The sequence below is a fragment of the Ursus americanus genome, chromosome 17 (assembly GCF_024610735.1).
Source record: "Ursus americanus isolate L20-20 chromosome 17, mUrsAme1.1.p, whole genome shotgun sequence".
In the NCBI taxonomy this organism is placed as follows: domain Eukaryota; kingdom Metazoa; phylum Chordata; class Mammalia; order Carnivora; family Ursidae; genus Ursus; species Ursus americanus.
The window spans coordinates 24,758,662-24,781,993 of NC_142143.1; the positions used below are offsets into that span (position 1 = coordinate 24,758,662).

General features: G+C 37.6%; 1 protein-coding gene across 2 annotated transcripts in view; it reads left to right on the top strand.

The window, feature by feature from the left end:
- Positions 1 to 23,332, top strand: part of FGD6 (FYVE, RhoGEF and PH domain containing 6) — a 110,120-nt gene that overhangs the window by 35,739 nt on the left and 51,049 nt on the right. For both annotated transcript variants that reach the window (XM_045780022.2, XM_045780023.2), the window contains exons 4-5: positions 15,610 to 15,677; positions 15,763 to 15,793. In XM_045780022.2, coding sequence (XP_045635978.2) covers positions 15,610 to 15,677; positions 15,763 to 15,793 — 99 coding nt within the window. The remainder of the gene's footprint in view (positions 1 to 15,609; positions 15,678 to 15,762; positions 15,794 to 23,332) is intronic.

A 23,332-nucleotide genomic window follows, 5' to 3' on the forward strand; every position in this document is an offset into this window, starting at 1 on the left:
TAGTAGAAATCCCCTTTCAGGATTGTTCCTTGTATTGCTAGCAATTCTACTTGAAAGAAAGGAATTAAATGCATTTCAGACTTAACGAAATATTTTTATTTTTTTATTTTAATTTTTTTTATTATGTTAGTCACTAAACAGTGAAATCTTTTTAGAGATAGAATAAAGGCTGCGACTAATAACATACCGGGATTTCCTTTGACATGATTCAGTATTTATATTTTCAGTATACATGAGATGAGATTGGCCACATGTTGATAATTATTTAAGATATGTCAGTACATGGAGGTTCATTATATTGTTTCTCTAGTTTGACAGGAATGCTTCATTATAAATATATATTTCTTTGAATAAAGGCATCATTACAAAGGAAAAAATAGTATATCAACAATAACCCCAAGATGTGTTGGAACATTACAGCAAGGCAGAATTTGAAAGGATCCACATAGTAAATCTGTCAAACTGTAGAGGAGAAAATCCATGTCACATAACTTCTATGCCATAACTTACCAATCGGTTATTTCCTGTTTAATATTATTTTTGCTTTGTTTAAATTTATTTCAATCTTAAATGAATGGTGTAATTGTCTGGATTTAAATCCCAGCTCCACCACATATGAACTGGGTGAGTAACTTTGGGCAAATTATTTAATATTTTTAAGCTAAAGAGCCCCCATTTTAAGAAGAAAAGAATTTATTTCAGAATTGTGAGGACTAAATAATTTGATTTATGTAAAGCCTTAGAACACTGTTCAGTACATCGTAAGAACTCAATGATTATTTATTTCTTGTAAGACTTTATGCTGTAAAGTATTGAATCATAGAGTTGGGAGTAACCACTAGAAATTATTTAGCCTTAAGGCAGGTGAGTTTGTGAGATACCTAAGACAGAGGAGTGACTATTCTTAAAGGCCCGCAGTATCCTTCAGCAGCGTGTGGGTTTTACTTTGACTATTAAGTAATTTCTCCAGTGTTTTACTGCTATTTGCCATCTCTGATTGAAAACTTATTTTCTTTGTTGCTTCTTCGCAGATATAGATGCTACAGGTATTTGTAAAATACTACTTCCCAGATATATACCAGACATAAAAAGTATGTACTAGACATAAAGCAGTGTTCAGGGGTTTTGCTCTTGAACAGCTTACATCCTAATGGGACAAGAGGGGCCATAGATTCATTAGAATAGTGAGAACTTCAGATTGTTACATGCTACAAAGAGAATAATACAGAGCGGTGTGCTAGAACCTGAGGAGTCTACCTAGGATAAAAGCCTCTAAGAAAGTGATATTTGACTGAGAAATAAATGACTGGAAAGAGCCAAAGCCTGCAGGGTTTAGGGAAGAGGCTTCCAATGGTCTTCCTGTCTAAGGGCCATCATTAAATCAACATTTACTGTTTTAGGTAAACTGCAAGTTCTTTTTCTAACAAGTACTGTTTCCTGTTGTTTGGGTCTGTTCGTTTCTCTTGTTCAAACCCTTTCTGGTTTCTCCCTGTGCTTCTTGACATATGGTACCAAAAGTGGCGTTCACATTCTACCAGGGATCTCACTGACTCAAAAGTGGCGTTCACATTCTACCAGGGGTCTCACCAAAGGAACGATTTCTCCCTAACCCTTTTGTGTTAATCGTCTTCTCAATACATCCTGTCACAACACTGCCTGCTTGACTCATTCGCTTTGTGGTCATTGGAGACTTCCAGAGTTCCTTCCTCTGTATTTACACCGGCCTTTCCTTTCCCTTCTGGTATTTATATTATTGGTTTTTGTCTTTAGTTGTGCCACCCACTGCAGTATTTCTGTTAAATATTTTTCTGTTTTTATTTTTATTTTATTTTATTTTTATTTATTTATTTGAGAATGAGTGAGAGAGAGAGAACACGAGCGGGGTGGAGGAGCATAGGAAGAAGCAGACTCCCCACTGAGCAGGGAGCCTGAGTTGGCGCTCGAGCTCGGGACTCCCAAGGTCATGACCTGAACCGAAGGCAAATGCTCCACCGACAGAGCCACTCAGGCGCCCCTATTTTTCTGTTTTTGTTTGTTTGTTTTGTTTTAAAGATTTTACTTATTTATTTGAGAGAGAGAGAAAGAAAGCAGGGGGAGAGGCAGAAGGAGAGGGGGAAGCAGGCTTGCTGGGCTCAATTCCAGGACTCTGGGATCATAACTTGAGCTGAAGGCATACGCTTAACTGACTGAGCCACCCAGGTACCCCTATTTTTCTGTTTTTAAAATGAGATTATCTCTTCAGTTAGTCATCAACATTTAATATTTTTATACCTGATTCTAGTAAATTAGTAATTTCCCTCTTATAGAGCTGTTGGCCATCCTCATGAGCTTACTCTCTGTTCACCTGAGACAGCAGTGGCAATAATTAAAAGAGCTAACTCTCCCTTTCTAGACAGTTGCTGATCCATTTAAGCATAGCCTGGTGAATGGTTTTCTCTTAAGTAATTTGCTTTCAAAGTGGTTAAGAAGAACATGGTCTTGGGGTGCTTGGGTGGCTCGTCTGCCTTCGGCTCAGGTCATGATCTCAGGGTCCTGGGGTCGAGCCCCATTATTGGATTCCCTGCTCAGTGGAGTCTGTTCCTCCCTCTCCCTCTGCCCCTCCACCCCACTCATGCTTGCTCACTGACTCTCTCTCTTTCTCAAATAAATAAATAAAATCTTTAAAAAACAGAAGAAGAACAACAACAAAGTCTTTGAGGCTGGATTGCATGGGTTCTTATCATTTACCAACTCTGTGATCTTGAGCAGTTTACTTAACATCTTTGTGCCTTAGCTTCCCCATCTGTAAAAAGAGGAGGGAGTAGGGTAGATACTTGTTTTTCTTTTTCCTTTTTTTTTTTTTTGACACTTGTTTTTATTTTCTAAGATTGTTGTGATGATTAAGGTTATACACTGTTTAAAACAGTTCTGACACAAATTGCTCAACAGATTTTGGCTGTTATCAGCATATATAAAAAGGAGCAAGCAAAATATTATCTCCAGTCATTCCTTGTATAACAAAATATAGTTTCAAGCTTATCTTTTCTTATCTTTGATGAATAAATCTGAAACGTGTTTACATGAAAGGTAATACTGTGTTCTCACAAAAACATGAAATTTGACATCCTAAGACCTGTGGTTCAGTCCCAGCTCTGCCACTTACCAGGCATATGACCTTGGTCAAATAATTATTTTAAGTCAATTACTTTATTTACAACAACCTCATTTCACCATAGATTTCAAGTAACACCAAAAAAATGTATGTAGTACAAAAAGTCAAAATATGAGTTAAAGAAATCAAGGGTTTAACAAATTGTGCTGGAGCTATTGGACATCCACATGCCAAAGAATAAAGTAGATACCTTCCTTTTATCTTACACTTGAATTAACTCAAATGGATCATAGACCTAAATGTAGGAACTGAAACTATAAAGGCCTTAGAACAAAATAAAGGAAGAACTCTTCATGACCTTGGGTGCCAGAAGCCTCATTGATGCAACAACAAAAGTATAAGTGATAGGAGGGAAAAATAGCCAAATTGGACATTATCAAAATTAAAAACTTTTGTGCTGCATATAGTACCGTCAAGAAAATGAAAGGATAACCCACAGAGGAGGAAAAAATATTGGTAAACATATCTGATGAAAGACTTATATCCTGAATATATAAGGAACTCTTACAACTCAATCATAATAAAGAAATAACCTAATTAAAAAATGGGCTAAGTGTGCTAAACGAGAAAAATATGCAGCCAAGAATACTTTATCCAGGGGCCCCTGGGTGGCTCAGTCGTTAAGCATCTGCCTTCGGCTCAGGGCATGATCCCGGAGTCCTGAGATCGAGCCCCATATTGGGCCCCTCCGCTGGGAGCCTGCTTCCTCCTCTCCCATTCCCCCTGCTTGTGTTCCCTCTCTTGCTGACTGTCTCTCTCTCTGTCAGATAAGTAAATAAAATCTTTAATAATAATAAAAAAAAATACTTTATCCAGCTAGGATGTCATTCAAAATAGAAGGAGTGATAAAAAGGACAAAGAGAAACAAAGAATTTGTGATCACCAAACCAGCCTACAACAAATATTCAAAAGGGTCCTGTAAGCAAAGAGAGAGCTGAAAAGTAACATAGACCAGAGAGGAACAGAAACAACATACAGTTACAGCCACTTTAGAGGCAATAGAATGGCACTAAATTCATATCTTTCAATAGTTACCCTTAATGTAAATGGGCTAAATGCCCCAATCAAAAGACACAGGGTATCAGATGGGATAAAAAAGCAAGACCCATCGATAAGCTGTCTGCGAGAGACTCATTTTAGACCCAAAGACAACTCCAGATTGAAAGTGAAGGTGTGGAAAACCATTTATATGCTAATGGACATCAAAAGAAAGCTGGAGTGGCAATCCTTATATCAGACAAATTAGATTTTAAACCAAAGACTATCAATAAGAGGTAAGGAAGGGCACTATATCATAATTAAAGGGTCTATCCAACAAGAAGATCTAACAATTGTAAATAATTATGCCCCTAACATGGGTGCAGCCAATTATATAAGCCAGGTAATAACAAAATGAAAGAAACACATCAACAATAATACTAATGGTAGGGGACTTTAACATCCCCTCACTGCAATGGACAGATTATCTAAGCAGATGATCAACAAGAAAATGAGGACTTTGAATGACACACTGGACCAGATGGACTTCACAGATATATTCAGAACATTCCATCCTAAAGCAACAGAATACACATTCTTCTCAAGTGCACATGGAACATTCTCCAGAATAGATCACATCCTGGGTCAGAAATCAGGTCTCAACTGGTACAAAAAGATTAGGATCATTCCCTGCATACTTTTGGAGAACAATGCTTTGAAACTGGAACTCAATCACAAGAGAAAAGTTGGAAAGAACTCAAATACATGGAAGCTAGAGAGCATCATACTAGAGAATGAATGGGTCAACTAGGAAATTAAAGAAGAATTTTAAAAATTCTTGGTAACATTGGGGCGCCTGGGTGGCTCAGTTGGTTGAGCGTCTGCCTTCAGCTCAGGTCATGATCTCAGGGTTCTGTGATTGAGCCCTTCATCGAGCTCCCTGCTCAACAGGGAGTCTGGTTCTCCCTCTGCACCTCCCCTCCACTTGTGCTTGCTCTCTCACTCTAAATAAATAAATAATGTCTTTTCAAAAAAATTCATGGAAACATTTTCATGGAAATGAAAACACAACTGTTCAAAATCTTTGGGATGCAGCAAAGGCGGTCCTCAGAGGAAAGTATATAGCAATACAAGCCTTTCTCAAGAAACAAGATGGTCTCAAATACACAGGCTAATCTTACACCTAAAGTATCTGAAGAAAGAACAGCAAATAAAGCCTAAACCCAGCAGGAGAAGAGAATTAATAAAGATTAAAGCAGAAATCAATGAAATAGAAACCAAAAGAACAGTAGAACAGATCAACAAAACTAGGAGCTGGTTCTTTGAAAGAATTAATAAGGTTGATAAACTCCTGGCCAGACTTATCAAAAAGAAAAGAGAAAGGTCCCAAATAAATAAAATCATGAATGAAAGAGGAGAGATCCAACCAACACCAAAGAAATACAAACGATTATAAGAACATATTATTAGCAACTATATGCCAACAAATTAGGCAATCTGGAAGAAATGGACGCATTCCTAGAGACCTATAAACTACCAAAACTGAACCAGGAAGAAATAGAAAACCTGAGCAGACCCATAACCAGCAAGGAAATTGAAGCAGTAATAAAAAATCTCCCAGCAAAGAAGAGTCCAGGGCCAGATGGCTCCGGGGGAATTCTACCAAACATTTAAAGAATTAATACCTATTTTTCTGAAGCTGTTTCAGAAAAATGGAAATGGAAGGAAAACTTCCAAACTCTTTTCTAGGAGGCGGCATTACCTTGATCACAAAACATACAAAGACCCACCAAAAAGGAGAATTACAGACCAATATCCCTGGTGAACATGGATGCAAAAATTCTCACAAAGATACTAGTCAATAGGATCCAACATTATTAAAAGTGGCTGGTACAGCCCCTCTGGAGAACAGTATGGACATTCCTCAAAAAGTTGAAAATAGAGCTACCCTACAACATATCAATTGCACTACTCCTTAATTACCCCAAAGATAGAAATGCAGTGATCCGAAGGGGCAACTGCATCCCAGTGTTTGTAGCAGCAATGTCCACAATAGCCATACTATGGAAAGAGCCCAGATTTCCACTGACAGATGAGTGGATAGCGAAGATGTGGTGTATATATATACAATGGAATATTATGCAACTATCAAAAAATGAAATCTTGCCATTGCAATGACATGGATGGAACTAAACAGTATTTTGCTAAGTGAAATAAGTCAGTCAGAGAAAGACAATTATCATGATCTCACTGATATGTGGAATTTAAGAAACAAAACAGAAGATCATAGGGAAGGAGAGGAAAAAATGAAACAAGGTGAAACCAGAGAAGGAGCCAAATCATAAGAGACTCTTAATCATAGGAAACAATCTGAGGGTTGCTGGAGGGCAGGGGTTGGAGGGATGGGATAACTGGGTGATGGACATTGGTGAAGGTATGCGTTGTAATGAGCACTGGGTATTATATAAGACTGATGAATTGCAGACCTGTACCCCTGAAACCAATAATACATTATGTGTTAATTAATTGAATTTAAATTAAGAAAGAAAAAAATGGGCTAAAAATAGTCATTTTTTCAAAGAAGATGTACAAATAACCAGGAATATGGAGAAATTGGAACCCCTATACATTGGTGGTGATAATGTAAAATGGTATGTACAGCCTCTTTGGAAAATAGTCTGGCAGTTCCTCCAAACATTAAATTTAGAGTTATCATATAAACCAGCAATTCTACTCCTTGTTATATACCCACATGAAAATAAACATGTCCAGAAGAAATCTTTGTGCAAAATGTTCATAGCAGCATTACTCATCATAGCCAAAAAATGGAAGGAACTCAAATGCCTGTCAACTGATAAATTGATCCGTCAGTGGATGAATGTATAAACAAATGCAGTATATCCACAGAATTGAGTATTCCTTAGCAGTTAGAACGTGCTGATGCATCTACAACATGGATGAACCTTAGAAATTGGATAAGTGAAAGAAGTCAATCACAAAAGACCACATGTTACATGACTCCATTTATATGAAATGCTCAGCATAAGCACTTCCATAGAAACAGAAGATAGATTAATGGTTGCAGGGGGTGGACAGAAGGGAGGATGAGGAGTGACTGCTAATAGGCATGGAGTTTCTTTTGGGGATGATGAAAATGTTCTAAAGTTAGATTGTGGTGATGATTATATTAAACACCATTGGCTTTATACTTTAGAAGGGTAAAAATACATTTTGTGTAATGTGAATATTTTAGTAAAACTATCAAAAAAATCTCAGTATAGGGAAAACAATAAGACCAAGTAGAAGATTGTAGAGAGTAATGCCTATGGTGTAGTCCTATATACATCAACCCAGATGTCTTTGAAATAGAAGCATAGGAAGAGAGTTTCTTTTATTAATTTTTTAAAAGATTTTATTTTATTTATTTTTGTAAGATTTTATTTATTTGAGAGAGAGCGAAAGCACAAGTGGGGTGAGGGGCAGGGGGAGAAGCAGGCTCTTTGTTGAGCAGGGAGCCCAGTGTGGGGCTTGATCCCAGGACTCCGGGATCATGACCTGAACCAAAGGCAGATGCTTAACTGACTGAGCCACCCAGGCGCCCCTAAAGATTTTATTTTTAAATAATCTCCATATCCAACATGGGTCTTAACTCAGCAACCCAAGACCAAGAGTCTCATGCTCTTCCTACTGAGCCAGCCAGGTGCCGCTATTTGAGGCATTTTATTTATTTTTTTAATTTAAGTTCAGTTAATTAATTTAAAATGTATTATTGGTTTCTGAGGTAGGGGTCAGTGATTCATCAGTCTTATATAATATCTAGTGCTCATTACATCACGTGCCCTCCCTAAATGTCTATCACCCAGTTACCCCATCCCCTCACCTCCCTCCCTTCCAACAACTGTTAGTTTGTTTCCTGTGATTAAGAGCCTCTTGGGTTTTTCTCCCTCTCTGGTTTTATCTTGTTTTATTTTTTTCACTCTTCCCCTATAATCCTGTTTTGTTTCTTAAATTCTGCGTATAAGTGAGATCATATGATAGTTGTCTTTCTCTGATTGACTTGCTTCACTCAGCATAGTACCAGCCACGTCATTGTAGATGTCAAGATTTCATTCTTTTTGATGGCTAAGTAGTATTCCAGTGTGTGTGTGTGTGTCTGTGTGTGTGTGTGATCTGTTGATGGACATCTGGGCTCTTTCCATAGTTTGGCTATTGTGGACATTGCTGCTATAAACATTGGGGTGCAGGTGCCCCTTCACATCACTGCATTTGTATCTTTGGGGTAAATACTCAGTAGTGCAATTGCTGGGTCATAAGGTGAGAGCTTCTTTTATAATTTCTTTGATCCTCAATTTCTCAGTTGACACAGTGGGAAAGTAATCCCCTGATTCATTCCAAGGATCATACAGGATACATAGTTGTAACATACCGAATAATAGTTGTAAAAACACTTCTGAAATCAAGACTGTTTATGCACATTAGGCACTTGTAATACGCTTCCAGGGTTGTGTTTATGATAGGTTGTGTTGGTTTCCTAGTGCTGCTGTTTTAAGATATCACTAACTGGGTGGCTTAAAACAACAGAAGTTTATTGTTTCACAGTTCTGGAGGCCAGATGTCCGAATTCAAGGTGTCAGCAAGGCCATGTTCCCTCTGAAACCTATAGGAGAGAATCTTTCTTCTTCCTTGTGGCTTGTCTGCGGTTCTCACAGTTCCTGGGCGTACAGCTACAGGGCTGGAGTCAGCCTCCATCGTCACAGAGTGTACTCCCTTCGTGCATGTCTGTGTCTCTTCTCCTCTTCAGAGGACACCAGTCAGGTTAGGGGCCTGTCTTAGTCCAACATAACTTCATCTTAATTTACTAATTTTATCTGCAACAACCCTATTTCCAAAAAAAAGTCACATTCTGAGGTCCGTGGGGTTGAGGCCTATAGCATATCTTTTGGAGGCTGTGAATCAATCCAAAATAGGTGCCATATTCCATGGACATATAGTGAGCACATAGCTGATAATGTGTCTCAGTTTCCTTACGAAATTGCTGGACTCAGTTGGAGGAGAAAATAAAGGATATGTGCCACTGGGCCCTTTTTTTAACTTTGTGAAGGGAGAGCAAACATGTTCAAAAAGATACTCCTGCAAAGGTAAAGGTGCCACCAGGAAGGGGAAGAATATTAACATCGTACCACACCTGTATGCCTATGCTTGTCTTTGTACTGTGGGTACAGGTGTTTACTTAATCTTTAAAAACATGCTAGGATAGAGATATGACATATGTACTCTTCTTTTTTTTTTTTTACATGAAGAAAAGGAGTTTTTTATACAGGTCATGTAACTTGCCTTGGAGCCCCCTATATTGGGTTTTTTAACCAAAATCTATCTCTACTAATAACTTGGGATAAGCCATAGCAGCTGAATGATGTTGATGGAACTTCTTTGAGATGGTAGTGAAGAGCCATCGTAATCTCTATTTTTTCATGTTCCAAGTTTATAGTTTTATGTTTTTCGGTCTTTACTTTCAGTGCTTAATAAATGGTTATTTGAAAATCAGATCTGTTCATTCTCCTTCATTATGGTTAGAATATTCACTACTGTTCACCTTTCCTGCATATTGACTTCCCTACCTCTTTCTTTTCCAAATTTTCTTTGTAAAATAGCTGATATGATATGTACTCTCATGAAGAGAGGTGTCAAAACCCAAGAGAACTTTGTCCTTTAGAGGTTAACCATGGTGTTACCTCATTTTGGGGATAATTTAATGATAAAGAGGTTTCTCAGGCAGATCTGGTTGTTCAATTTTTTGCTTTTTTAGTAGAGCCCTTGAGTAGCATAGCAGAGGCCTTTTAAGAATTCTATGAAAAAGTAATGGATGGGGTGCCTGGGTGGCTCAGCCATTAAGCAATCTGCCTTCGGCTCAGGTCATGATCCCAGGGTCCTGGGATCGAGCCCTGCATTGGGCTCCCTGCTTGGTGGGAAGCCTGCTTCTCCCTCTCCCGCTCCCCTTGCTTGTGTTCCCTCTCTCGCTGTCTCTCTCTGTCAAATAAATAAATAAAATCTTTAAAAAAGAAAAAAGTAATGGATAAATTTCACCGAATTTTACTTGCACTGAACAAATATGAATAGAGGAGAACACAGCTAAGAATTTACAAAGCTGGGCTATTATCAAGAGATCAGAACATGAAACTGGGTTTCAGATGAAAGGTTCTGTTTTGGAATTTGTTTGACTTATTTTATGATCTTCACAAAGTAATTTCATTTGTGGCTAATGTTTCAGCTCTCACAGCAGGGTACTTCTGCAAGATGAAGTTATTTAACAGGCAATCTGTTTTGAAATGCGATGTAATTTAAATGAGGACTGTCATTAACTGAAAAGTTGAGATGCCAAATACGGCCTCTCGAGGTTTTACAGTGGGGTGTATTTTTCCATCATTGTTTGACTTGGGTCAGAATAAGTCATTGTTCTTCCAAGTTGAAGATAATACAGAACTTTTTATTTTGTTCTGTTTTTTTAGTTATCTTTGACTTTCTACTTTGAAAATGATTGTAATTCATTGAATCATCTTCTAGTAGTTACTAGCCCTCTTTAGCTCTGTAGTTGTCCTAGTTTAAAAGGTAAAGTAGACAATAGGATACATAGACTCCTAGAATTTTAGAATCACAGAAGGCCTTAATCATCTAAGCCAACCCGCTACCTTTTTTTTACATGATGAAATGTCTATAATGACCTGATAGGTTTTTTTTAAATTACATTTTCATGTAATATTCAAAAGCAGTATGCTCCATTCTTAGATTCTGAGGTGACAGCCACCCTTGTACACATTTGCTTATTCCTGCCTATCAGCACAGTAAACCACACATTGTGCTACGTACAGAAGGTTACAAGGGTAAATAAGGTCCTATACTAGAGGGAAATAAACAAATCAGCAAATAAACAATCCACTGGATTAAGTTCTGTAAGTACTACATGAATAAGAGAATAACTTGTCCTGTGACAGTGGTGGGGAGAGAGTATCAAGGCAGCCTTTCATAAAGGAGAAAACCTTTGAGTGCCATCTTAAAGGATAAGTTGCAATATAACAGGCAGAAACCTTTGGGGAGGGGAGAAGTGATAAGGAGGGAAGTTAAAGCAGAAGGAAAGGTGTATAGGGACAGACATGCAGGGGCACAGCACACTTGGAGTCGCAAGGTGATTCCAGTATGACTGGCATAGAGACTATACAGTGTTGGGGAGCAGGAAGGGACTAGTGAAGGTAACTACACATACCGTGGAGTGTCTCAGATACAAGGCAAAGGAAACTTGAGTCTTTGCTGTCCATAGGTGATAGGGAGTTGCTAATGGGTTTCAATCTGAGAACTAAGTGGTTGTATTTGCATTTTACAACTATTACTCTGGGGGCAGTGTAGAGTGGATTGCAGTGGGGTAAAATCTAGAGCCAAGGAAACTACTTAGGTTCCTGCAGTAATGTAGGCAAGAAATAAGGAGGCAGCATTAAAGGAGAGGTAAGGATCAATGAAGCTTTAAGGAAACATTCAGGAGGATAAATTGACAGGACTTGATGACTCAGTTGTGATCATAGAGTGTGGAGAAGAAAGGAGTCCAGGTTTCTGACTTTGGTGATTGGGTATCTCCGGTCTCTAGCATGCAGACACTTGATGACTTCTTTAAGGAGTGACAGGAGGTCATTGGATGCTTTATTCTTTGTGAATCTTTTCCTGAATTACACACCCCTGCCTATTACAATCTTTTGCTCCTTCAAGATGTCAGCTTATTTCATAGTTATATGTGTAGTTACTTGTGTTTTTGATATGCTCTCCTTATTCATTTATTGAAGGCTGGGGCTTTTTAAAAAAATTATCTTTAATTTCATCTTATGACAGCCACTTTCCTGCACCATCTCAGACCTACAGAATCAGAATTTCCAAGACAGTTCAATGGGAATCTGAAATTTAAGAGCATCCTGGAGGTTCTAATGATTAGTAATGTTTTCAGATTTAACTATAGAGCAATGAATCAGCTGAGGGTAGAGCCGTTTTCTCCTACTAACCTTGCTATCAAATGATGGATTGTCAGTTACTATAGATTTTTAAATGATGGAGTAAGGATGGTGGTCACTCCTTCCTCTTGGAATGATCTCAGAATAACAAGGAGGGTAAGCAATACAAATTCTGCCTTTAGTGATCTATTAGGAGACAGCTAAAACTTCCAATCACAATATATGAATAAAGGCTCCCATTTCCACCAGCAGTAGATAAAGGTTTCCGTTTCTCCACATCCTCACCAACACCTATTTTCTGATTTTTTTTTTTTTTGAGTTTATTTTTTTTGTAATCTAGTACTTCAGTATCTGGTAACTTAGTAATCTCAGACTCATGACCCCAAGATCAAGAGTCGCATGCTCTTTCGACTGAGCCAGCCAGGTGCCCCGCTATTTTCTGATTTTTTTATTACCGTTCTGTGGGTGTGATGGAATCACACTGTGGTTTTAATGTGTATTTCCCTGATGACTGATTATATTGAGTATCTTTTCATGAAGTTACTGGCTATTTTTATAGATTTAATGAAATGTATTCACATCTTACATACACTGGACGCAGAACCATGGTTGCAAATATTTTCTTACAACCTAGGGCTTATCTTTTTATTTTCTTTTTGGTGTCTTTTTAAGCCTGAAAGTTTTAAATCTATGAAGTTTAGTTTATCAGTGTTTTTTTCTTTTATGGATTATGCCTTTGGTGTTGTATCTAAAAACTGTTACCCTCTACGGGGCCGCAAAGGTTTATTCTAGAAGTTTTATAGGTTTAACTCCTACATTTAAGTCCAGGATACGTTTTTAATTTTTGTATGTGGTATCAGTTAGCTTATAAATTCATCTTTTTGCTTACAGATATCTAATTGGCCCAACAATTTTCAACCATATGTTGAAAAGAAAAAAAAATCCTTTCTTCCATTGAATTGCCTTGACAACTTTGTCAAGAATCCATTGACAAAATTTAAGGGCTTGCTTCCCTCAGGTTTTTTCCCATCGATCGACACATTTGTCTTTATGCCAGTACTCACCATTTTCCCCCCAAAGTTTACAATCTCAGCTTCTAGAAAGGAAACACCTACTTCATAGTCACCAGCTTCAGAGCTGCCTCTGAATCGCCATCACCCTCTTTCTCACTGACTTGCCTTGAGACACCTGAGATACTGAACGTTTGAATCTTAAAATTTTAAAGTTGCAATTTCAACACTTTCATTTTACAGATAAGGAATGTCAGGCCTACTGAAATTGTTTTTCTAACTTAAAGTTTTTTCGTCCCTTGCTGGGACAGAAGCATGATATCTCCCTGGGGATAACATTTATTATGGAGTCACCAGAGAGTTCTCTCTAAATGATGCCTGGCAGCGCAAGGTCCTGAAGAGGAAAAAAATGTTTGGAGTAGAGACTTAAGGAGCGCAGAGTTATACAAAGAGGGAAGGAAGGGCAGGGCGCCTGGGTGGCTTAGTCCGTTAAGCATACAACTCTTGGTTTCAGCTCAGGTCATGGTCTCAGGGTCATGAGATTGAGCCCCAGGTTGGTCTCTACCCTTGGTGCAAAGTTTGCTTGAGATTCTCTCTCCTCTTCTCCCTCTATGCACCACCCCCCACCCCAAGCTTGCTTGCATGCACGCTCTCTCTCTCTCTCTCTCAATAATAAATAAATCTTTAAAAAGAAAAAAGGAAATAAAAGATGCCAAAAATAAAGTATACCTACCTGAAATTTTTGTATAAAGGTGGTGCACATTTTAGGTGGCTCGGCTAGTCAAATGCTTTACCATCTATAGTGTACCTAGGTTTCGTTTCTTTTTTTTTTTTTAAGATTTTATTTATTAGCACAGGCAGAGGGGAGGGGCAGAGGGAGAGGGAAGAAGCAGATTCCCTGCTGAGCAGGGAGCCAGACACAGGGCTCCGTCCCAGGACTCTGGGATCATGACCTGAGCCGAAAGCAGGTGCTTAACCAGCTGAGCCACCCAGGCGCCCTGTACCTAGGTTTCATTAAAGCTCTGCTAAGAGCACCTCTTGACCTTTACGGGACCTCACATCATTTGAAAATAAGAGTGCTGAGTTAAGGTTTTAGTTCTCTCAGTGGTTTAGGTTTGTTTTTCTTTCTTTTTTTTTTTAAGATTTTTTTATTTTTATTTTTAAGTAATCTCTGCACCCAACGTGGGGCTCAAACCCACAACCCCGAGATCAAGAGTCTCGTGATCTGCCAACTGAGCCAGCCAGGCACCCCATTTTTCATTTTTAATGCATTTCTTCTGGCTTTCGATTTTAAAAAGATAAAGTGTGTTTTGTAAATATTAAACTTTCTAGCTACAGATGATGAAACCCATTATAATAGGAAAACAATAACTTGGCTAAATTTTTCAAAGTAAGTTGTGTGTGTGTGTGTGTGTACACAGTCATGGTTATTAGCACATGACTGATACATGGTCTGCAAGATCATGCTGTGCTTAAGACTGCTTCCTGAGGAATGGTAGCTGGTGAATGGAGCTGAGTACCTTATGCTACATCTTGCTCAGTTGAGCAAAACTTATCCAGTCTGTTGGTCACAGTCATTCAACAACCTGTCTTAGAAAAGCGGAATAATAATGGGGATGGAGGTCAAATTCATCTCTCTAATTGTTCCTTTAAAGATAGAGTTTGGAAGCTAAGGTCAAGTAGCAAGGCAAAATATCCTAGACTAACTAGACTGCAGTAATAATGCATTCTGAATTAATAAATGATTGCTCTTTAAAGATTATTTTTGTAAGTAGTTGGTTTCATAGCCTACCTTAAATATTTTTTGCATAACAATATTTATATTCTGATGGAAGGGTTAGGTTTTTTTTTTATATTGTATTTAAGCTTTTCTGTACTAAAATAGGAAAACATGGAAGGGGTAAATACACACTGCAAGATTAGATTTACTCTTGGAGGGTGAGGGAAACTTTAATGTTGTATATAACAATTTGTTTCATGAAATGTTTTAAACCAGATATTGCAGAATGTTTGGGATTTGTTAAATCTTGAAGGGAGAGGAGGGGAGATATATCTGGCTATTTGTTTAGCAGTGAATCTTGGTGAGGAAATGTCATGATTACCAGCAGATATTAAAAAAGAAATTCAGGGTAGTGATGAATTCCCAGGTTAATATCTGTAGGAGTCATTTCCCCTGCACAATATGACTTTTCAGTTTTGAACCATTGGCCTGTGCTCCACCAAGGCTCAGGCTCCTCAGGGCAGTCGATCTGTCCAGTGCTGGCGACAGTGAGGATCACCAATTGCTCTCAGCTCCTCCTGTATTACCCTTCCGTAAGTGCATCTAGTTCTCCATGTTTCCATACGAGATGTTATATAGTATGAAATGTGTTCTCATCAGAAACCTGTAAGTATCAGAGCTTGAATTTACATCTGACTAGCTCAAAGCTGATCTTGCTTATCTTTCTACAAGTTCATACTTTCTTAATGCACTCATCCACAGGATGAAGATACTGGAATGAAGAGTAAGGTCCATCATATCGCCAAGGAGATCATGAGCTCAGAGAAGGTGTAGGTATTCGGTTTATAATTCAGAAGACCATATATTTCCCCATTGGCTCATTTAAAACATTTCTTTTATTGTTGTATTTTACAGGTTTGTGGATGTGTTAAAACTGTTGCATATTGTGAGTATCTACAAATATCTTCTTGAAGTCTGAGACTGTCCTCTTTTGCATCTTTCCCTATGTCAAAAAATTTTCAGCATAACTTAAATATACTTAACATGTATATATATATATATCCTTTTAATATATGGTTATGTGTTTAAATTCATAGATATGTGAATATAGATATTTTCTGAAATGTATGTATCTATTGTGTGTGTGGTATACCCAGATGGTTTCCAAAAAATAGAACCTTTATATCCATACTTCCAAAGTTTCCAAACTTTCTGTGTTCATAATAAAGTTTTTAGAGTGGTAATATTTCTTCTTGGGCATTTGCAGAAGATGTCTATCAGAATTTTGCACTAGTCGGGTATAAAAATGTCATGATCAGTGTTCAAAACTATACTATCTGAATCTGCTCCCAGAAATAGACACTTAAAATAGACATTTTTACAACTAACTTTTTAAAGTTCTGTATTTAATTTTTATAATTGTCAACTTGAACAAACCTGTTGGGAAACAATTATGGTGTCTGACAACATATTCATTTTTCTCATGCACTTTTTTGTACCTGCAAGTTTTTACAAGTTTCATTATGCATTGGAAGTTAAAGCACTTTTAATCCTACCTTATTCCAGTTATATTTTGGCAAGTTATTAAGACTTAACAAAAGAAGGGTAAGGTAGAGGAAACAATGAAGAAAGAAATTGAAGTGAAAATTTACTTAGATGGTATAATTATTAACATCATCTTAAACTTAATTACTGAGAAATGGTAGGCTCACACCCATTAATGTCTCTTAGAGTATCATTATTTTCAGTTTTCCTTTTAAGATATATGTGAACATGAAAAGCGGGGTGCACTTACAGGTGATTCACATTCACTAAATGATTCTCTGTGCTCTATACTTGGTACAGTGGAAACCTGGAACTCTAATTCCTGTGTGAAAAATCTCTAGTTTTGGAAAACTTTTCTAAAGCAATTCTTAACATCACTAGTTTATTTTGAGAAATTACTGTCCTGTGAATAGTTTCTTACATAACTCTTGACTGCATTGCTTAGTTCTCTTTCTAAATCATTTTTAAAAATTATAGCATGATATTTGGTCACTCAAACAGATTTGTTGAGTTTGAAGTATATTGTCATTTCAAATACGTAACAACATGATGAATAAATAACTTTTCAAAATAAACTCCATTTTGAACTGAATAAATTCCATTATTTACAGAACCTCTCTATTGTTTAAACAGTTGTAGAGGAGAAAGAAAAGAGCTAAATTTCCTTTTTCTGGAAAGCTCAACATATCTGTAGGAGAAACAAATTGTACTTATTTGACATATTTTCTGATCAACATGTTTAAATAGAAATAGGACCTCTCTGAGGAAATTTTAAGCTTTCGACTGGTAAGCTCATGGAGGCTAACAGTGCTATGGAGCCAGAAAAACTTGAGTTGGAACTTCAGTGCAGTATTTTAGCAAATCTTGCATGGAACACATGTGGAAGATTCCATGATGAACAGCAGAGTCCCAGCCCTCGTACTGCCTATAGGCTAGTATAGTGTTTCTCAGAATCTGGTGAGGGACTGGATTTTAAAATTTCCAATCCATCTCGGACCAGAACTTTTGTAAAATACAATAGATTCCTAGAACTGCCAAACTGACATAAAAGTTTCCAATCCCTTATTTACCCTTCTCACTAATATCTTTGCAGACCAATAACAATTTAAGGACCACACTTGAGAATGTTGGCAAAAATATCGGTGTCTATCCTGCCTAAGTAGATTCTGTTTCCTTTTTTTTCTTTTTCTTTTTTAGGCTTTATTTATTTATTTTTGAGAGAGAGAGGGAGGGAGGGTAAGAGGGCGTGCAAGTGTGAGTGGGGGGAGGGGCAGAGGGGGAGAAACCCCAAGCAGACTCTCTGCTAAGTGGAGAGCTGTTGCATGGCTTGATCTCAAGACCCTAAGATCATGACCTGAGCGAAAACCAAGAGTCGGATGCTTAACCGACTAAGCCACCCAGGCGCCCTAATTCTGTTTCTTAATAGCTTTGTGAATTTCAGAAAGTAGTCTAACCCTTCGGCCTAGCTTTCCTCATTTGTAAGATGGGGATACAAATACTGATCTCTCTGGTTGTGAGGAATCCGTGGAATAAAGTATGTGAAAGAGCCTGGTATTGTACACAGTATACAGTAGGTGCTCAAATTGCCTTTTATTACCTTCTTCATCTTCCCTTATAGAATATGAGTGAATCGGAAGAATTCATTTTGTTATCAAACAGTAGCCTTTTTTATAATTCTGTCCCTTCCAGATGACTTTTTCCCTCTGAACTAATTCATTTTAATGAGGAAAGTTCTGATTCCAGTAGGTAGAGAAGCAGTTAAGGGCTTCATTAGTTTAATGGGGTCCCCGCATAGCTCAGGTCAGGCTCTCAGGGTCGTGAGATGGAACCCCAGGCTCTGTGCTGGGTATGGAGCTTGCTTAAGATTTTCTCTCTCTCCCTCTGCCCCTCCTCCCTCCCTCTCACCTGCATGCACTCATATGTGTTCCCTCTCTCCTCTAAAAACAAACAAAATCTTCATTAGTTTATTTATTTGATTATTTAAAACTATATATCTTTTCTTACCCCTGTATTTTTGGAACAAATCATAAACACTGTAAGAATGGACAGCCAGACTGAAGTATTTCCCATATCATCTCAGATCTGATAGATGTCATGGATGGCCTTGGCCTCTTCCCAGATGGTTTTGAACAGAATGAATCATCCAAAACCCACTTACTTGTACATTTTCAAAACCTCCTAAGCCTTTAATGTAGGAGTGAGAGTAGATCATCTGCCAACCTCATGTTAACATCCTGTCTGGTATGTGCAAATGTTAACTCAGCACAGCCCAGCTCTGATGGGAATTTTAAAAACAGAGCATTAGCCAGGTGAGAGCCATTACCAGCATGATGTGGGTGAAGTCAAAAGAGTCTCTTGTTTCATTTCACTACCGCCACCACACTGTTAAATTCATATTTACCCTTCTACCAAAAGGACCCCACAAAGGTAGCACATGGATAGTTTTAATCCTGAGCACTACTGCCATCTGACTTCATATAAATGAGTTCATGTCTGTGTTATATCCTAGAATATGACTGCTTTAAAATATCTAAATAACAGGCTTTAGATAATCCAGTGGATTTTTTTTTTTAATCAACCACGTATCCAAGTGGCTTGGGAGAAGCTATTGTTTCAGTTACACTTGATTTCCCATGAATAGTTTTCTGTATTAGAGACTCTAGAATAGCATTAATAGATCTTTCTGTGATGACAGAAGTGCTCAGTATCTGCACTGTCCAATATGTCCAATATTTTTAAAATTTAAATTTGTCACTGTAGCTAACACTTTATATATCACTTCAATATATCACTGTAGCTCACTGACATTTCTTTGTTTAGAATTTGCTGAACTAGGTGACATAGCTCATAGAAAAAAACTTAACATCTAGACCAGATAATTTCATCATTTAAACTGTTATGACATTGGAAGGAAGTAGGCTTGGATGGAGGCATGCAGTTTAAAATCAACTCAAGATTCTAGGAGCCAGCATATTCAGTTAGGGTCTTTGATTCATCTGCCTAGTGTTTGTGAGGAAAACTTGGGCCTGTAGCAGCAGTGGCAAGACTTTACAATTAGGGTTTTTTGTGATATATGCTGTGCGCTATCTGCCATGAGCTCCTGGACTTGAAACTAGATTTTTTTTTTAAGTAATCTCTACACCCAACGTGGGGCGCGAACTTGCAACCCCAAGATCAAAAGTCACAGGCTCCACTGACTGAGCCAGCCAGGTGCCCCAGAACTAGAGTTTTTAAAAGGTCCAGTGGTGCACAGTGTCTCTAAGTCAGTACCCAATACCAGTGTTTCCCTTTTCAAAATGGTAGTGTTATCCCTATGGCTGCCAAAGCCAGAAAACTAGGATTTGTTCTTTATTTCTCCTTCTCACTCACTTCTCCAGCCAACCCATCACCAAGCCCACTGATTCTATTTCCACTTTACTGCCACGAACTTAGTCCAGAATATCATCTCTTACACAGACGACCATGCCAGCCTCCTCACAGGGGCTCCTGTTTCCATTCTCACCCTTTTCCCAATCTGTTTCTTAAATGATTTTTTTTCTTATAAAATTTCAAGAGTGATTTTCTTAGAATATGTATTAGAACATGTCACTCCCCTGCTTAAAACCCTTTAAATGATTCCCATTGCATTAAGAAAAAGTCCGTGTTACTCCCCAAGGCTAGTAAGTAGAATGGCCTTATATCCCCATCTGCTTTTGATAGTCCTGGTTATTGTCTTGGCATAATGATTATTGGTAGAGTTCCTTTTCTCTTGTTCAGTCATTAAATTATGGTTCCCTCTGCCTAAAAGGTGCTATGTGATTTGGCCTCTAACTCAGATGAGATGCTGGGGCAGGAAGGGTGTTCTCTTACTCACTGACCATGTTCTGACCGTACAGGCCTCCTTCCAGGTCTTAGTTTGGTGCTAAGATTCTTCTGGCTCACAGCTTTCGCTAATGCAGTTTCCTGGAATCTTTGCTCTTCATCTCATTCATAGCTAGTTTTTTCTTAATCCTCCCAATTTGGGCTTAATGTGACCTCCTCAGAGAGGCCTTCCTTGACCATCCTTATCTCTTTCACTTTCCCTTTGTGTTCTTCTTGGCGTTTAATATAATTTGTATATTTGTTTGCTTCCTTGTTTATTTTGGTCTACTTTACTAAAATGTAAGCTAGGTGAGGGCAGGGATCATATCTCCAGCACCTAGCATCATTCCTATTTGTTGAAAGGCTTTTAGTAGACGTTTGTTGAATGAGTGAGTGTGACTAATTGATCAGTGGTTAAGAATTCTGCCTCTGCCACTATGTGCTCTTGGACAAATTAGTCAAGCCTTGGTTTCTTCTGGAAAATGGGAATAATAATAATAATCGCATAAAGTTTGTGTGATGATGGGGCACCTGGCTGGCTCATTCAGTGGAGTATGTGATTCTTGATCTTGGGGTTGTGAGTTTGAGTCCTACATTGGGTGTAGAGATTACATAAAAAAAAAATAAAATCTTAAAAAAACTAATAAAGTGGATGTGACAATTAAATGAGATCATGCAAAATAAATGTTAAACACTTAAATAGTTTTAGCTGCAGGTTAAGTGGAGGGCCTTTAAGATAAATTGCTCTGTTATTCAGAACTTATTTATATAAATTAAAATGCATACTATTTAATTACGATGTTATCAAATAAACTTTTAATCAAATCAGTCAAAATAGTTTGTTCCTGAAATAGACCCTATTAACTTTCTTCCTCCACTAGAAGGTAAGTTCCATGAAGACAGGGATTTTTACGTTTCATTGATTCTTATCTCAGTAAATTCATATTTGTTGAATGAATGATAGACAACTGATGAATAAAATAGTACTTGGTAAAACTGTAGTTATTTATATTTGTTTTTCCTTGTTGTAGCAGAAGTTGTCCAATCCAGAGGTTGCTATTGTATTGTATATAAGTGCACATTTTATAGGTAACACACCTTACTTAATATAGTTCAGTGCAAGTGATACATTTTTTTGTTGTTGTTTTTGTTATCTTATTCTCCCTTTGTTGGGAGACTGGTTTAATAAACAGCTTTATAAATTTATTTTATGAATGTCCAAATAGCATGATTTTAAAAATATATATTTTGCAAGGGAATGATCAGAGACTTTGAGGTCTTTTTTGACAAAGATGGGCTGATGAAGTAGTAAAGGGATACTGGTAAAGAACCATCTTTGCTCCACTCATTTCTTTAGGTTGGGACACAGTTACCTTAAAAATTTGAAGAACTCTCAATAAAATCCATAGAGTTAGAGGCAAAGTTACTTGGACATCTATATGTCTGTTAGTAACTAGGATATATCTTTTCTTTTTTTTAAATGCATTATAAAAAAGAATAGAAGACTTTCTCACAGAACCTTTCAGTTTTTCCCATCTCAAAATAACTTCATCCTTTTCAGCTGAATACACCCTGTCTTTTGAGTCTTGTTAACCATTTAATTACCATTTATTTGTTCTTTAGTGGTAAAGAATTCTGTTTTAGAGTCTTTTCACATGGCTGCCTAACCTTTTTGAGCCGCTTCCTTCATGTGACTGCCCTTCACTGAATGAAGTTCATTGTTAAGAGCCCCTTTATCTTACTGCTGAGGTGTTTGTTTTCCCTATTTTGGTTTGGTATTTCCTTCTCGTGACATGCCTGTACTTCAGTGTTCTCCTTCCAGACTTTTAGGGACTTGTGGATCATAAATGAGATTCATGTGATCATTATGAATCAAATCTTCTTTACTTAAATAAACGGCCTTCTGCTGAACACACTCTGTGTGCCTTGAAACATGCTAAAACTATGTTACATAAATTGTCTATTTTAATCCTCATAACAACCCTATCAAATGGATGTTATTTCTGTTTCTTAAATGAAGGAAACTATTTGCCCAAAGTAACCCACTATTAAATGGCAAAGCCAGACTTTGAACTCTGGTCTCTCTGATACCTTGCACTTAGTGATTGTTCAGAAATTGATTAAAAATTATTACTTGAAATTTCTAGGATGCTGTATAGGGAATAGTAGTATATCATTGGGTATATGAGCTTGTTTTCAGAATTCTTTCAGTTGGCCCAAGAAACCAGAGAAATTCTAGTTTTTCCTCTTCTAAAGAGTAAAATGAAGCTAGATAGGATATATTATGATTATTTCCTATTAAGTTGTTAAGGGAATTAGAGACTGGAGATAAAGGACAGGTTTGGGTCATGTTTTATACAGTTTGCTCGCATTGATGACTATGCATCAAAAGGTCTGAGCATATTGAGAGGGAAGAATCATTTCATTGGTCAGATATTTTAATTTAAGGACAAAATCGAATTGTTAATGTTAGGACTTTCTACCCTCTCTACATTTACTTCATAGCTTCACACCCCTTTCTGCATATTTATCAAAGCTCTTTGACCTTCGCAGCTGCTTTGCTTTTGCTTAATATGAAGTGTTTCTTAATAACCTTTATGAAGGCAGGGAGCCCTACAGAGTTCCCTACCCATCCATATGTCCGTTTAGTCTTTGTAATCCACTGGGTCATCATAGTGGTTAAGTAATGCCCTCAGGTCAGGAAGCCCAGTCCGGACAGCTTAATTAAGTCGCTTACTTCTCTTTGGCACAGAGATGTAAAGCCTGACCCCACGAATAAGACCATCTGTTTTGTGCTTCACTGCTTTAGATGTTCATACATGACTTGATTTGCATTGATTTTTGCTTAGGTCTTGCCCAAGTGATCAGAGCTTGTAAGGCTAGTATGTTAATACCTCAAAGGAACCGAATGTGTTTTAGAAGTTGATCTGGTTCTCATTTGTAGGTTTTCTTGGAATTATTAAGCATAGTATTATGATATGCTTTATAATTCAGGAGCCTATTTCTGTTTCTAAAAATGCCAAGTTGAACACACATTTGGTTACTGTAATCAGAAACTTGAGTGTAGGTGGTTCCATTTTACATACAGAATCTTTGGTGG